Raw genomic sequence first — 18,038 nt, 5'->3', positions numbered from 1 at the left:
CTTACTCCAGCATATAGTTGAGGGCGATAGCACAATGTCCCTTATCCTCTCAAAGCCCCAATGCTAGATCTGGAAGCCAATACGAGGAGAAGGTACATTGTGGGACAATGTACCTTATCCTCTCAAAGCCCCAATGCTAGATCTGGAAGCCAATACGAGGAGAAGGTACATTGTGGGACAATGTGGCAAAGCATACAAAGCTGTCAAACCCGCATCTCGCAGATCTGCTAGAGATCAAGGTAGTTGCTTTTATGATCAATTATTATTTCTATAGATGGCGACACAAGCATCCAGTGCACACACGGGGTAGCAATCGAAATAGATGGAGACAACCCCCGCCTGGAGGATTTTAGCATTCAACCGGAATGCCGTAAGGAATACCTGATCATTCTAGAGTACTATTGGGAATATAAAGGCTCAGCCCCCAACAAACGAGTCGATCCAGTCTTCATGCCTATCAAACGGAGACTCACGAGACTACAGTTTAAGGGAGAAAAGGAATGGGATGCCCATGTTTGCTACAATTTTCCAAAGTTCTTACCATCGGAGTTTTCGAATGTAGCAAGTCAAAAGAACCAAATGCTCACCTAGATCCACTCGTGGTAGAGAATACCTGATCCAAACATAGTGGTGGCTGTGGTCAGGTTCCTGAAATTGATTGTAGTACTCATTGACCAGCCAATAGAAACACATGATGGATACAATGCAAAATGCCTTTGCTTCGACATAAATAGGGGCCCATATGAGCTAGGAATAATTCTTTATTACCATTAACTGCGGTGTCTTCTAGGCTATATGCACATTACATTCGAAGACATGATCGACACTGAGTTCTAGACATCACACTCTGCATTCCGAAGAACCCTAAAAAAGTTTCAATCACGCCGCAATTTCTACCGACATGAATTCGGCGATCAGGTCTTTTCGACCTCAGTGAAAGGTTCTGAGGACATAACCTACTTCAAATTAGGGGGGGATGTTAATCCCACTATGGATTAACAAAAATGCTCCTCCATTTGAGAACATTAATAAGTGTTACGTAATGGCACTATAAACATTATACATTATGAGATACTGCCCAACCAAGGCTTTAGATTAGTAAGTTTTGGGCACCCAAGTGTGACTAAGGGCTAGATGTGTAAAAGGAAATTTCTCATAATAATGAAAGAACATAATCCCCCTTTGTGCTATGAGAACTCTCCCTTTGTCTTGTGTATGTGAGAGAGAGAGAGAGAGAGAGAGAGAGAGAGAGAGAGAGAGTGTACTCTAGTGCATGTGACTGTTTCATGCTTGTGTGTGAGAGAGTGAGAGGAAGAGATTACCTTGCATGTGGTGTGAGCGACTCCATGCGGTGACAGCGTGGAGGTGGAGATTAGAGGTTGGAGCTTCCCAAAACGAGCTTGGAGAGCCTCAAGGGGGGACGTGAGCTCGAAGCATTGGTAAGTACCGTACGACGGTTGTAGTCTAGTGCTTGTCCATTTGGTGAATGTGTGGAGTTCCCTTGGGAGGTGCAGTATGCCATAACACCATGGTCTCAAATACAATTCTCCAAAATGAACTCATGAATTTGACATCTCTATCTTTAATAATTTGTTACGGCATACCATGTAATTTGAAATACTCCACAATTGCTTTATGACCATACATGCCATGTACTTAAACTTTGTCAATGTATCCATAACTACATATAAGATGTCACATCCCTTCTTTGTGTGCTTTGATGAAATCCATAGCAATATGTATCCCACAACTACATATAAGATGCCACATCCCTTCTTTGTGTGAGGAAGTCCTCTGATGAAATCCATAGCTTCAAGAATAGGCAAGGACTGAAGCAAACCCCCAGGCTTATGTGTTTTTGTTGAGTTGACAAGACGCGCACTTTGACACATATACATGTATGTCCTTTCGCATCCCTTTCCAATAAAATCTCTTTCTTATCTTGTCATTGGTCTTGAAAAGATAAAAATTTTCCAAAATAGGAGACGAATGCATTTCCTTCATCACACTGCTTGCTTGTATTTCTAACATGGGCATAAGATAGACCCTTTTCTTGTAGTATAAGAGACCATTTTGAAACTTTAAATGGGGCAATTCTTCATGAGAACCATGCTATTATTTATGCACCATTTGTGACACTTCCTCATCCAAGAGATACTCCTCTTGAATATCCATGATCAAATCCTTATGAACTTTAAAGATGGCCGATAAAGAGCATGCCCACATTCTAGATAGAGCATCAGCAACCACATTATATTTTCCCCTTTATATGTGAACTCAAAATCACAATTTTGCAATGTAGCCACTACCACCTTCGCTTAAGATATAAATTTAGTTGAGAAAGGAAATATAACAACACCCTATAATCACTTCTTACATAAAAGTGATTCCCATGAAGATAATGATTCCACTTCTTGATAATATGTAAGATACCGAAAATATCTTAATTATCCACATGCATTTTCATTTCCTTCTCATTCAATTTATGACTCTCATAAGCAATCACACCATGGTCTTGGTATAAAATTGCCCCAATTTCTTTCCCACATGCGTCGGTCTTCACGGTGTGAATAGCTTAGAGAAGTATTCCAAAAAAAGGCTTCCTTCTTAATCTTATCGGTAAGAGGAGCTGTAATTATTGCATACCTCTCAATGAACCTTCTATAAAAAGAAGATAAACTTCTTAGTTGGGTCACATTAGTAAGTATAGGCCACTTCTTCATACATTCAACCTTCTTAGGAGATCCACTTTAATTCCCTATTTGCTGTTACCATATTATAGTAGTGATGTGTGTGAACACACTTAGGACCACCGGGGCACTTTTTCCCTCACTAGGAGGTTTTTTCCCCCGTGCATTGTATATACGCCCATTATCTTCTAGGGCTTGTTATCTTTCATTTTTGGCACTCATAATACACTACTGTGTTGTGCTCAAGCTTCCTCATCTTCTTGAAGTTGTGTGTGCATTCCTGCAACCCTAATTCCAACAATTGGTATCAGAGCAGGCTTCCTCCTCCCGGGCAGCATCACCGGCACCTGCCGCTTCATCTCCTCCGATTGCGACGAGGTTTCACGAGCGTCTGCAGGTTAGTATATGCCGTGGGAAAGCCCGTAGGGCTTGTTCGTTTCAGAATTTTGATCTGAAGTCATTTCGCCCTCCGTTTTTGCATTCCAAGTACTGCGCAGGCAAAATCGTCCCACTGTGCAGATTTTCTGTCAAGATTAAAATCTGCAGGACAGGTGCCCATTCGTCTGTTTTGGGCTGTGCTACATAGCACAGGTCGATTTTATACAGGTTTACCTCTTACAGACAGCATTTACATCTAGTAGTACAGTCATTGGCCATGGCTGACAACAATGATGTATTCCGCATGTTGGCTGCTGAGGATAAGTTGGATGGCACCAACTATCCATTGTGGGCATATATGATGCGACATGTATTGGTAGCAAAGGGGTTATGGAACATTGTGCAGGGTATTGATGCACGTCCTATTGTGGCTGGGAATGCTGCAAACACATCAGAAACAGGTACTGTTGATGATGGTGCAGGCACAAGTGCTGTAGCAGCTGTTCGAGAACCACCACTTTCAGCAGAGCAGATTCGTTGGGATGGTAGAGATGCGCAGGCTCATGCCTTGATTGCGCTATCTGTCAAACGTACCATTATCCCACATATTCGCTCCTGCAGGACTTCTAAGGATGCTTGGGATGTACTTGCCACATTGTATCAGGCAAGAAATGAGGCTCGTGTTGCTTACCTCCGAAAACAGTTGGAGAGTGAGCATATGAACGAAGGTGATTCTATGGATAGCTTTTTGACAAAGATCAAGGATTTCAAAGAGCAGCTCATTTCTGCAGATGAAATCCTGTCAGACAGTTCACTTGTGCAGACTGTTTTGAATGGTCTACCAGATTCTTATCAGGGTTTTGCTTCCACTCTTCGCTTGATGATGAAAGGCAATCCCAATGCCTTATCATTTGAGGAGTTAGTTTCTGTTTTGCTGCAAGAAGACCAGTCAAGGCAAAACAGGAATATTATGCGTGTCGCAGATCAAGCTTTCGTTGCTAGTCAGAGAAGCGGGAAAGGTAAAGCTGGCTTTTCTTCTAGTAAGCAGAAATCTGCAAATGCTGCGCAACCAAAGAAGGAAGACAAAGATGAGAAGAAGGGTGACAAACAGAAGACATTTTGCAAGTACTGTAAGGGAAATGATCATGTCATCAAAGCGTGTCCTAAGCTGGCTGCGAAAGAGGCTAAAAAGAAAGAGGCTGGTATGGCTGTTGTTGCAGATGCCTCTCCTTCTAACAATGAATCTGCTAATGTTGTTCAAGATACAGAATGGGCATTCAATGCGCAGTGCAGTTATGACCCATCTTTGCATGACACATGTATGTCTGCAGTAGATTCAGATGTATGGTACTTTGACAGTGGTGCCACTAAGCATATCACCTCGCAGCGCAGTTTATTCACTTTCCTTGAGTCTGCTCCCACAGGGAATACTGTCACTTGTGCCAATAACTCCTCTTATCCCGTTAAAGGAGTTGGACAGATTGTGCTGAATGTTGCAAATTGCAACACCTTTACACTTTTTGATGCATTGTATGTGCCAGGGATCAAAAAGAATCTGCTGTCAGTCTCCGCATTTGCCAAAACAGGTTTGGTTGTAAAATTTGTGGATGACAGATGTACTGTTCATGATCTCTCTTGTGGTGACATCATTGTAGCATCTGGTTCACTATGTCGAGGGCTGTATAAGCTCAATATGGATGGCAAATGTGTAGAGGATTCAGCATGTGCTATTATGGATACGCAGGCTATTTCAAATGCAAAACTGTGGCATGCACGTTTTGGTCATCTGAATTTTGCAAGTTTGCTGCGCCTGCAGAAATCTGAAATGGTGTCTTCTTTGCCTAAGCTTGAGGCACCTGTCAAGCATGTTTGTGAGGGCTGCATATTGGGTAAAATGCAGCGTGCTTCCTTTCCCAAAGATGGATCAGTGAGAGCTGAACGCAGATTGCAGCTTGTTCACAGTGATGTTTGTGGTCCCATGCAAACTCCATCATTTGGAAACTACCTTTACTTCGTGACTTTCATTGATGATTTTACCAGGCATGCATGGGTATATCCTTTGAAGGCAAAGTCCGAAGTGTTTTTGTGCTTCAAACAGTTTTTGGTTATGGCTGAAAATGTGTCAGAAAGTAAGATGGGCACCCTCCGTTCAGATCGAGGGGGGGAGTATATGTCTTCAGAATTTAATGCATTTCTGGCTGAGCGTGGGATAAAACACCAATGTACAGTGCCGTATACACCACAGCAAAATGGTGTGGCTGAGAGAAAAAACAGGTCTCTCATGGAAATGGCAAGATGTATGGTTAAGAGTCAAAGTCTACCACATGGTTTTTGGCTTGAGGCTGTCATGTGTGCCACTTATGTACTAAACAGGTGTCCCACCAAAGCATTACAGGTTGTCACTCCATATGAGGCTTGGCATAGCCGCAAGCCATCTGTTGGCCATTTACGTGTTTTTGGTTGCCTGGCATATGCATTAGTGCCTGTGCAACATCGCAGAAAATTGGATGACAAAGCTGTCAAATGTATTTTTGTTGGATATAGTGCTGAGAGCAAAGGCTATCGTTTGTATCATCCACAGACAAAGCGCATTTTGGTTAGCCGTGATGTTGTATTTGTGGAAGATGCAGTTCAGCCCTTGGTTTCATGTACTAAGGAGACAGATATCAGCTCACGTGATGTCTATGATACATTGTTGCCTCTTTTCAGTGGTGCACAGTCAAGTGCAATACCTCATGAGGCAGTTTTTCAGCCTATGCAGGTTTTAAATGATGGCACAGATCAGCCTATATCTGATGCAGATGTGCATGATGCACTTGAGGATGAGAGACAAGAGATTGAGGGCTCTAGGAACATGCCTAGATGGCTGGTGCAGACTTTGCGTGACAGCAAGTTGGATGCCCCTTTGTCTAGTCGCACTCGTTCTGGCTCTCATGGTGCCTCTTATGCGTCAGATTGTTATGCATTGGCTGTTTCTAGTATGTGCGATGAAAGTGAGCCTGTTTCATTTGATGAGGCACAAAGTTCAGAAAATTGGATGGCTGCTATGCAAGCAGAATACGATGCTATTATGAAGAATAGTACATGGTCTTTATGTGACTTGCCCCCTGGCAAGAAGGCCATTGGCACTAAGTGGGTATACAAATTGAAGCGTAAGCCTGATGGCACAGTGGATCGCCATAAGGCTAGGCTTGTTGCAAAAGGTTATGCTCAAGAGAAGGGCATTGATTTTGATGAGACTTTTGCTCCCACATGTCGTATGACCACTGTTCGTAGCATCTGTGCATTAGCAGCTCATAATGGTTGGAATGTACATCAGCTGGACATAAAGACTGCGTTCTTAAATGGAGATTTGCATGAGGAGGTGTATGTATCGCAGCCTCGTGGTTTTGTTCAAAGAGGGCAGGAAAACAAAGTGTGCAGGTTAAAAAAGGCTTTATATGGTTTAAAGCAAGCTCCACGAGCTTGGTATGAAAAAATACATGCATATTTGACTGCACATGGGTTTCAGAATAGTCCAACAGAAAGCACTTTGTATGTTAAACGTGTGGATGGTGTACATCTAATCATTGCTCTCTATGTCGATGACATGCTGCTCACAGGACCAAATGAGAGTCATATTGCTGATTTTAAGGTTGATTTGAATGCCTCTTTTGAGATGTCAGATTTGGGGCATTTGCATCATTATTTGGGGATACAATTTAAGCAGTGTGATGGAGGTATTGCTTTGTGTCAGACAAAGTATATTGAAACATTGTTGCAGAGATTTGGCCTTGAAGACTCCAAGCCTATTGCTACTCCAATGGAGACAGGTTTGAAGTTGAGTCTTCATGATGCTGGAGATCACTTTGATGTCACACTCTATCAGACAGCTGTTGGTTGCCTCATTTATGTATGCATTACGAGGCCAGACATTCAGTTTGCAGTCTCACAGGTGAGCAGATTTATGCATAGCCCAGGCATTAAGCATTGGCAGGCAGTGAAGCGTATCTTTCGCTATTTGAGTGGTACTCGGCATCTTGGGTTGTTTTATCCCAAGGGGGGATCATTGCCGCCAGATTTACATGTTTTTTCAGATTCTGACTGGGCTGGTTGTTATGACACACGCGTGTCCACGAGTGGTTTTTGCTTCATGCTTGGAAGCTCATGCATATCATGGTTGAGCAAGAAGCAGCCTACTGTGGCCACTTCTAGTTGTGAAGCTGAGTACAGGGCAGCTTTCACAGCTACGGTTGAGTGTGTGTGGCTCAGACGCCTTATGGCTGATTTGGGTGTTGGGCAGCCATCTGCCACCACCATCTTCACTGACAGTCAGAGCGCATTGGCAGTTGCGCGGAACCCAGTGTTCCATGCTCGTACGAAGCACATTGAGGTGCACTACCATTATGTCAGGGAGAGACTCTCTGCAGGAGAGATCAGTTTGGCTTATGTGCCAACACAGGATAACCTTGCAGACCTTTTCACAAAGGCTCTGCCTCGTGAGAAGTTCGAAGCTTTTCGCAAAGCTTTGGGCTTACTCCCTTTTGTGGATTCGTCCACATAGCTAGACACTTCCCTATACATGAGTGCTAGCTCTTGTTCACCGCATCACTCCAGGGGGGATTTGTTACCATATTATAGTAGTGATGTGTGTGAACACACTTAGGACCGCCGGGGCACTTTTTCCCTCACTAGGAGGTTTTTTCCCCCGTGCATTGTATATACGCCCATTATCTTCTAGGGCTTGTTATCTTTCATTTTTGGCACTCATAATACACTACTGTGTTGTGCTCAAGCTTCCTCATCTTCTTGAAGTTGTGTGTGCATTCCTGCAACCCTAATTCCAACATTTGCTCACAATGTGCTACTCCACTTCTTGATCCACAAAAGTACAATTTCTCTCCTTTTCATACAAGTGGTTGTTCCTCAACACCTTAATCACTTCTCTAACATGCATCAAATGCTCACAATGTGATACTCCACTTCTTGAGCCCCAAAAGTACATTTTCTCTCCTTAGATTGGCTAAGACAAAGTCTAGGGCAAAGGCAAATAAAGTGGGAGTACAGAGAAGTGTTGTGTTTAAGAAGGAGATGGCTTGGTCAAAGAAGAAAAGGGTGGCGATTACTGCACAATGTTGATACGGGATAAGATGGTATGGAAGATGGGGGTTGAGATAGGGTCTGATAAAAAGATATTCAATTGAACCAAGTATAGGGCCATGCACTTACAAGACATGGAAAACATAAACCCATAAAGTGTAGAGGTAAGGTTATGAATATCTCTAAGCTAAATTAGAAGTTTCAATAGTGCAATAAAAGGAAACAAAGCACAACAAACAACATCCTCAAGAAAGTTGCTCCAATTCTAGAAGTTTAGTTCAGAAACACTTTTGTGTCAAACATATAACTTTTTTCATTAGATGCGTTTTGATACCATCTCAGATAGAAATAAAAACAACAAAAACTTCTTATAAAGTGTCTTACCCATGTGTCAATTATTGGTTTTTTAAATTTCTTAACTGCCTCATCATTCTCCTTTTTTATGTTAAGAGTGCTCAAGCAGTTTGTCTACCGGCTTTTTAAGCCCGATCTTTCACCACACCATGTACATTTTTCCATAGCCCATATTTGATAATTTATTTACGTATTTTTTCCAGGTTATCCATGAAGTTGAAGAAATCTTGCTTTCACTACTCCCATAGAAGAGGGACCCCATCACCGTAGCTTGAAGTGTGCAGCTTCATAGCCAAGATTTAATACGTTAATTAAGCTTATGATGAGTGGAAATTAGCAGACGGCTCCAATTATTCCTTGGCAAAAACAATGCCCCATTCTCTACATTGTGCCTCTCTACCATGTCATGTTAGCTTCCAGCAGGATAGTTGCTCTCAATAACCCTACCACAGCAGTGTTGTAGAGCATTACTCCATATGGCACCTTTAGAGTAGCTCTTAGAGATGCACTTGTATCAACAAAGAATCTCGTGTCACTCACGGAAAAGACTTTCCTACTTTGTGGGAATTTAATCAAGAAAATATCATGAGGACTCCTCTTAAGGTTTTTCACTTGGATAGCTTGTTTATAACCATCACTTTACCAGCCAAACATTGCCCATGTTTGCATGCTGAGGTGGCCATTCTTACAAGGCTCCAGAGAGACCTCTCAAATCAAGAATCGGGAGATATCAGATATGGTCTTACCCTTGAGCAAAAGGGAAACTCTTGGCTGATCGAGAAACATATCATCCCATGAAATGTGGGATCAACAAAGTAGTTAGTCTTGCTTGCACTTACCATGCAATCCTAGTTTGAAGAGCATGATTTTTATTTACCATTTGAATGGGTTTTCATTTGATACTATAAAAACTGGCATGCAATGAAAGGGCTAATCATCCACTTCTGTTCGCACGTCTACCAATTCAATTACAAAAAAGGAACGTGAACTATATCTTCTTAGAAAGCTTTGATAAATGTGCACACCTACTCAAAATCATTCATAATTCTTTATATTGATTCATTTTATCTAGTTGTGTTAAGAAGCTAACAAATGGTTTTTAAAAGAAATTCACCTCATTGTGTTCAAGAGACCTCCACCAAAACTTCATAGACTTCACTGACAACACCATAATAAGACTTTTTGTATAAAGAGGAGGTTGGCTATCCAAGTCCTATTATATCTACGAAGGAAGTGACATGGCCAATCCCAAAGTACATGACTATACTCGGGTCTTACTTAAGCTCGTCTGCATTGAAACTTCATCACTTTGTACTCCAAGATACCTGAAAATATCACTGATATACGTCAAAATGCTGTAATTTGCATACAACAAGAGTTGTAGAGGATGCCACAGTGGTAGCGACTCTACAAACCTTTGTGGCCACAAGTGGCCATGTCGTAGTAAGATAGGAGACCCGTAGCTTTTAAATACAAGAAGCTCAGTAATTCAAAACAAAATACTCTCCCCATGAACTAGAGTTTTACAATGTGATTTACTCTTTGACAGATTGGAGGCATCATTGTATAGTCCAGAGTTTGCAACATTCGAAAGTACTTCTATACTCAACCACGTCTTTAAGGTCACATAGCTAATAATATTAGTGAAGAATCGCATGTCTTAACTTTTCACGAGGGACTCTCTACTTTGAGAAAGGTGTGTTCACAAATAATGGCATAGTATGTCTACCTAACAAGCACCAAGTAAAAAAGGGTTTAACATAATCCTTGTCATTTTATTAAAAAAGAGCACATCATTTTCAAAGCCACATTTCAACATATAAATAGTTCACTCACTACTTGCTCCCTATGTGGAGAAAGCACACTTGCATGGCTTGGTTGAGACCCATAAATCAAGTGTGGGCAATTTTCTCGCATAAACAATGGTGAATAGACGGATGGTTAGACTAATCCTTGAAGCTATGCTTGTATGTTTGTGAGAAGCTAAGTGAACTAGAAAAGAAGAAGAAGACTCAGGACAACGGGCTTTTCTTCACTTCAAGTCAGCCATAGCATGAATCTTATTTTCTTACCCTACCAACGAATTGCCTAGTAAGAATCCTAGCAGGTATTGAATTCTTATCAAAGATGCAATAGATGTTGCAAAGATAATAATTGTAAAACAATTGATCAGTATACAAAAAACTAAGGCATGGACAGCTCGTTCCTTTCGAGAAGGCTAGTTCCACTCGAATTAATTGTGCTTTGCTCTAGAAAGTCTACAAAATACACTGTGTACCACGTAGTCACTAATTGTCAAGAAAGTCAACAATGTGTAATTTCCCCTTCCAACTATGTGCATGAAAAACAACCCCTCTTTAGGACACTTGAATTGCTGTATTTTAATGTTTATTTTGCCAAAATTCTAGCATTTGCAGAAGGTTAAAACCCCTATAAAACCCTTTTTCTGCATCAAGAAAACAAGGTATCAAAGTTTGAATCTAAGAACATTAAAAAAGGTCTTTAAACTACACATTGTTTTTACATGCACACTCAAATTCCTAATTGTTCATTTGGATGTAGAAGCTAGGAGCTTGAAATTGAACACTTATCAACAATCAGAGAAGCCATGAATCCCACATACCATGTATTCGTTGAAATCCAAGAGTATATAGGCCAAAGGAGGGCTAATCTTTCTTCAAAGGCCAAATTTGAATTTAGGTTGATTTTGGAGCTTCGGGAATGATGTTGCAGTCACCTAGGTCTCAACAAATGTCCATGTCTTAGATGTTGAAGAGCTTTGGACAACCCAACATTCAAGATTTATAGCCTTCTTGGTAACTGTGCTTTGTGGAATAAGCCAATCGATGATCTCAAGCATAAAAATACCTTTTTGTGCCTAGAAATGTGAATTTCCATTCTCCGAACAGCGATGTACCAAGCACCAAACCCAAGTAGTGAAAGAGTAAATAAGGCTGGTCTCTACGTTAGTAAGAATTTGGTATAACCTAAAGATGACTCCATGTTTCAAATTAGTAGCAATGTGTGAATCATGACGGTGATAACGTGGTGTACAATTTAATTTCTTTGACAGTTAAAGTTGAATACCACCGAGAAAGTCTTGAAGCAAAGAGATGCAATTGATATATTTAACTCTTTAGAATTCCTATAAGCCTAGACAAGGCTTCAATTAACATGTTTACCTTGGAAAGCAGAATCTCAAATCCTGTCAGCAAGACGATGAAAGCTACAAGAAGCGAGAGAATTATGCTTGGGGAGGATTCAAGCCAAGAAGAAAGCCTCTAGCTAAGGACAACCGGTCTGAAGCAAAACTGACAACTCTAGCTACTGAATTAGAAGCAGATCACGCACAATTTGAGCTGCTGACTTCGCAGCATATCGCTCACAAGCTCGTGAGTGAGCAGGCCAAAGTAAGGTGCACTTCTTGGGCTACAGCCAGTGTCTAAGGGCTTGGTGAAGTGTATGAAACAAGGGAGTTAAAAAGTGCCAAGCAAGATGCAAATCCGAGAGAGGCGCACGCCTTGTGTGCTACAGAGCTACGGCTTCAATGACATGTAAGGGTGTAAGGCCAGATGCACAGGGACGAGGGGTCCATCACCGACACCCTACCCCAAGGGCATAAATAGATGGGCCCATAGCCCAAAAATATAAATGGAGAGGAGGAGATCAGTTAACCCTTATGCCATGCTATTTTTTGAACTTCATTGTTCGTGGCCTAAAGTTATGCTATTTTTTGAGCTTCATAGTTTGTCTTTACGCTTGGAGACACCTTAGTTTCTGTATTTCACCAGTCATCTCTCCCAAACACCTGTGAGCGATTCAAGCAAGAAGTCATAGCCATTGGAGCTGATCAGCATGCATTACATGAATATCCATCCAAACTTTGTAAAAAAATCAGACCTAAACTAGGTATCCAAGGCATAGGCAGGTATCAAAAGCCGGACCTTTAACTTTTGCCTCAACCATGTGTGCAAAACACAAGCTATCATGTATGCCAGAGGTGACCTTTACCTAGCTTTATATTCTTAACCTTTCTATGATATGCTATCTATACACTTCATGTTTGGTGGAGCTTTTCCTTTGTGACATAGTATATCGTCCATAAAATTCCTTACAATTAAGAAAGAGCTGACGAGTGTTTCAAAATCGGACCCATGTAGCCCAACAATATATTCCTTGGTATACAATACCATGTGCAAAAAGACAGCTGCAACAGGTTCCACCAATTGCCTTCTCCTAAATGAAGGGCATCCTACCCATTCTTCTGGTTTGCTTGGTGTCATAAGTTGTGTTGAACTTCTCCACAAATTCATTGATGGTGCTGCAATAAAAAAAGTAAAAAATGCTAAAGCAGACATGTATGAGGCATCTTACATAGATCTTGTGTTTTTCTAAGATCTTAAGCACTTGATTAAAAATTACCTTGAGCACTTTGTTATCATTGCAAGGTACGTCATCAAGAGTGTATCATTATACTCCTGCAACATCAAACCAGAGTTACCCTCTTGTTTCAAACCAATGCTCAAAGCCACTATATTCAGAGCCAGCATCGGAGACCTAAAATATAACACAGTACTCATCACTCCCTCTTGGCATGATATAAGCCTGACAACAAAGGCTCTTTACTTTTTGGAGAAAATAATCACCATTAAGAAATCATCTTGAAATTTTGCAGAGTCTATGGCAGGCAATCTGCGGAGAAGACTGGAAACCTGCCGCAAAAGAGAATGTTCATATGGAATCTCCCCTGCAAACAAAAAAATAAGTAAAAATGTCGCATAAGTACAAGAACTCCCACTAATTAAGGTTGATAATAAGGATCCTAGTATATTCTTCTGAACAGATTCTTATATGGCACACAACTACACCCTACAGTACTCCCACAAATTTAGGGTAGAGTATGAAAAAGACTCCCAGCATATCTTCATGAACGGATTCTCATATGGCACACAACTCTGCTCTACAAAGGAGTTGGTTAGGTGTCGTGATATCAAGAAGAAATAATAAACTAAACAGTGAAGCATGATGATACCTAAAGAAAGGGCCAACCTTTGCAAACCATTGTGCACAGCCTTAAAATTGTGTAAAAGAACTGCTGTTTTTGCTTGTGTCCTGCCCTTGCTCCTATGAAAGGTCATGGCATTGCATCCTCTACCTTAACATGCAGCTACCTCAACTCCTTGTTCATTCTATGGAGATCTTTCTCCCTTACAAGATTTGCACTGGGGCCTTTGATCTGGCCCATAGCTTATAACCATGTCCACATGTGTCTGTCAGACACATCCAAGAAGCGAGGAGTGATGCATGACGTAAAGGCCCAGAAGGTGCTTGGGCTGTCCATAAAGCACTACAGGTTTCTGGAAAACAAGAGGATGATACACAGGTAGAGAAACAGGATGGTTGTGCAAGTGACTTCACTTCAGTAAGTTGGACATGCCTGTGAGTTCATGTGCGCAGGACAGAACAGCCTGCGAGTCCATGTTAGCGAGCAGAACGTACCTGTTGAGAACTTTCAACAGGGCAGAAGTATTTGTGACATGGCGCATGCAGGGCACATGACACGGGATGAAGATATCTGTGTCAAATCTTTGTACTCGTTTGGATGTACTCGGAGCAATCAGATGCAGACCAGTGTTAAATCCCCCAGCACCTGTGATCTTATACTTGGATTCCTTTTGGAACATAATCCTTAAGGCAGGGGATTGGCCCATCTTCCAGCCCCTAGTTTGGTGTACTGTGCAAATTGGTCATTTGTTAGGGTTGTTGCTTATGGTAATATGGTTCCAAAACACATGCCCGCCCATTACAACACCAGCCTGTGTGATGGTTGTACTCGTATTACTACCAGCCGTACCCTAAGTTGTACCAGTCGTACTCTATGGTGTACCACCTGTACTCTATGATGTACCGCCTGTAACCTATGATGTACTATCACTACCCTCAAACTGAAAATCCCTTGTGTTGGCAACAACGAGCGAGCAATTAGGTATTTTGATATTCTGTGTTTGAGGTTGACTCACTTTTTCAACTGAGTATTTCTAGCATTATGAGCTCTTGTAAACAAGGGGTTTTCATACATGGTTAGAATGGTGGGCATTTATGGGCATTGTGTAAGCGCCCCGTAAAACGTGGTATGCTTAACAATTACTAGAGTTAGTTAGAGTACAACTAACTCCAAATAACTCAATGCTGAAATTAGTTACAACATGTGCATAAGATAGCAATACATATTGGAAGTAAAGTTGAGAGACATATGATGGAGCCAGATTGAGGGTTGAAGATGGGCAACCCCCCCAAGATGGGAATTTATTTCTACTCAATCCAAGTACTTTAGGATTGAGTTCAGTTACAATCAACCTGAGAGCGAAGAAGTAATCTTTTTTTTTTTTTCCATGAAAAGATCCTTTCATTAGTTATAAAAAAGCCCAATGGACTACATACCCTCTCCTGCTCATAAGAAGGCAGAGGAGAGACCAATCAAGGCAGCTAGGGAGACTCTCCCTAGGTGCAGAAAAGTACAAATAAACTGAGAGGCTATATCATACAATAGAAGGGAGGGAAATCCAAACAGGTGGCCTGTAGTGCCAGCGGGGGATACCTGCGTGTAGAGTATAGAAAGGGCCGCTGCGCCAAGTGGTGTGGAAAGCCTGGCATCGCAAGATCGCTCGATCCGAGTCGCCCCGGATGCGGTCATACTGTCCTCGTAGGGTGTGAATCAACTCCTGCCAGATAGCCCGAACAGTCTCTGCTGGGGGCTCCAGTCTCCCCTCATAAGCCCTGAAACAACGGGCTCTCTAGGTGAACCATATGGTGAGGCTGCTGAGGAGCTCCCATCGTAAATCCCTCTCCTGTGTCCAGCCGGCTGTCGAGAAATCCGGTGAAGGAACAAGGCGAGGCTGGCCCCCAATGAATCTGATGGTGTGGCTGGTCTGCTCCGTCTCGTATCCCATAGCTAGCCCTGACGAAGTCGACCAAGCAGCGGCTCCCCACGTATACATTCCCTCTGGAGACAGGGGGGCCAAAATGCGCAGAATCCTCAGCCAAATCTGCTGCGCTTGTGGACAGTCCCATAGGCAATGTCTCTATGTCTCCAATGGGTGGCCGCATCGGACGCAGGCCGGCGGAAGGCCACTGTAGACAAGCCAGGTGCCAACTGCAGAGCCCCTGTGGGCAACCAGCCACTGGAAAGCCGAGATCCTGGGTGCCTGTCTGCTAGCCCAAAGCCTGGTCCAAAAATCCTCTAGGAACTCCTGTGAGAGTCCCTGTAGCCGCCAATGCTCCGATGCAGCTGGAGAGACCATCCTCCTCGCAGTCAAAATATGTCTCCCCAACCAAACAGTGTACTGGAAAAAGGTTATCTCTGTGGCCTCGGGGGACGCATAAGGATCATGCCACTCGTACTCGCCAGGGTCCCACTGGAGCCGGGCCAAGGGGCGTGTAGCATATGCCCATATGCGCCAATCAGAGTCCACATCTGCAGGGTCTGGATCAATATGCCACTTCCGAGAAGCGGCGGCCACTACCCGTATCCTCTGAAAGATGCACTCTGCAACCAAAGGCGACTCCGCCTCCACTCTCTGAAGTCTGCCCTCATCCTGTATCTCATAGTAGAGGCATCTACCATCCTCAGTGCAAGCTCTGACAGCAATCAGGATCTCCAACTGTGTAAAGGCTCCCATCCATCGTGGGGCCGCTGGCTCGAAAGGCGTGAACCACTCCTCAGTGAGTGCCTCCTGAATGTCATCCCTCATAATCAACCCCCCTCTGAAGTGACTCAACCTCTCTGCCTGGATCTCCTCCGGAAGACTGCAAAAGGCCTGCCAATCTCCAAAACTGCGTGCTGGGCCTGCTGCCAATTGTCCCCAGGCTCGACGAGGCCGAGAACCCAGCATATGACCCTGCTCTGTGCGTACCGCGGGGATCCAGATGAGCGGCTGTCTAGCCCGCTCCTCATCACAAGTGCGAGAGAAAGCCCCGGTCTCAACAACTCCCAAGCTCACAGGATGCTCAAGGCAAATCTGTCCTCCCATCCTCTATTGAGGCCTGTCCTCCTCATCTCTATGAAGATCCACCGTATCTCTGGTGCCCAAGTGCCCCCCGCTGGGGGAGCTCTAGCCTGCAGCCGCTGAAAAAGAAGCTCCTTCCAAGGCTCAGCGCGGACGCAGCCCCAGAACAATAAGCTTCCCCAACAAGGCTCTACTCTGATCAGCTGGATCTATAATGCCCAAGCCCCCCTGGGCCCGCGGAAGAGTAATAACTGCCTAAGTAACCTTTGCTCGGGCCAGCTGACCATCCCGCCCTGACCAAAGAAAGTTCCTGATCATCCTCTGTACCTGGCTGATGCAAGAGCTCGAGAAAATCCAGCAGGACGTGATATACCACATAGTCGCTAAAAGCACGTGATTTGTCACCACCACCCCCAGCCAAGGAAAGCCGAGCTGTACTCCAATATAGAAGCTTCTTTCGAATGCTCAGAGAAGCGGGGCAATCTGTTGCTCAGGTGACAAATCAAGTCCAATCTGGCATCCCAGATACCGCACTGCTGTGCCAGGAGGAATCCATCTAAAACCTGGGTCGGGGCTCCATGCCGGAGCGGGAGCACTACTGATCCAAAAAGCCACTGTCTTGCGCCAATTGATCAATGCTCCCGAAGCCACACCAAAAACCTGTAGAGACTACTCTGCCCTCTGTAGATTGGCCTCCTTGCCATGCAAAAACAATCCCGTGTCATCAGCAAACTCAGAATCAAGCAAGTCCTCACCCCGGACTGGAAGCTGGAGTCCTCTCAAGCCAACCTCCTCTGCTGTCACATACATGCTCATAGCCTCTGCAAAGAAAAGAAAAAGGAACCGAGCGAGAGGGCATCCTTGACGGACTGATCTGGTCAGCTCAAAACTCGACCCCCGTCCTCCTGCCATCAACACCTGGCTACGAGCTGTGGAATATAGAGCCGCCACTCCTCGAATCCAGTCTGGCTCAAAACCCAGGTGAAGCATAGTGCCCTCCAGAAAACCCCAATCGACTCTATCGTATGCCTTCTCAAAATCGAGAAGCATAACGACCAAGTCCTCGCCGAGAAACCTAGCTCGGGCCGTCGCCTCCCAAAAGGTGAAGATGTTGTCAAGGATACTGCGCTCCTTGACAAAGCCTGTCTGGGTAGCATGAATCAAATCCCCAAGGAAGGGTTGGATCCTCAAACTCAAGGCCTTGGCTAGGACCTTGTAAACAGTATTGAGGATCATAATAGGCCTCCACTGCCGAATATCATCTGACACTCCCTCCCCCTTGGGGATAAGAAAGATCAAGCCTCTGAAAAACTCTGTGGCATCACCCCAGTGTCCAAAACATGCTGAAAACCCCTGCGGAGGCCTGGCTCCAAAAGGTCCCAATAGCGCATAAAAAGGGCAGGCGTCAAACCGTCCTCCCCAAGGCAACTATGACGCGGGAGGGCCCTCAAAGCCTCAACAAGCTGATCTTTCAAAAGAGGCGCACCCAAAGCTGTGCGCATACGATCTGTGACCCTCCTCTGCACATGGG

General features: G+C 43.7%; 1 protein-coding gene across 1 annotated transcript in view; it reads right to left on the bottom strand.

Moving 5' to 3' along the window:
- Positions 1–12,319: 12,319 nt before the first annotated feature.
- Positions 12,320–18,038, bottom strand: part of LOC147623064 (COP9 signalosome complex subunit 6-like) — a 42,929-nt gene continuing 37,210 nt past the window's right edge. The window contains exons 7-9 of the mRNA XM_086821103.1: positions 13,148–13,248; positions 12,924–12,979; positions 12,320–12,822 (exon numbers count right to left, since the gene is read on the bottom strand). Of these exons, the coding sequence (XP_086677229.1) occupies positions 12,738–12,822; positions 12,924–12,979; positions 13,148–13,248 (242 nt within the window). The 3' untranslated portion in view covers positions 12,320–12,737. The remainder of the gene's footprint in view (positions 12,823–12,923; positions 12,980–13,147; positions 13,249–18,038) is intronic.

The sequence above is a fragment of the Cibotium barometz genome, chromosome 27 (assembly GCF_041138505.1).
Source record: "Cibotium barometz isolate CiBa-2024 chromosome 27, ASM4113850v1, whole genome shotgun sequence".
Taxonomy (NCBI): domain Eukaryota; kingdom Viridiplantae; phylum Streptophyta; class Polypodiopsida; order Cyatheales; family Cibotiaceae; genus Cibotium; species Cibotium barometz.
This window is presented reverse-complemented; position numbering and strand designations above follow the sequence as displayed.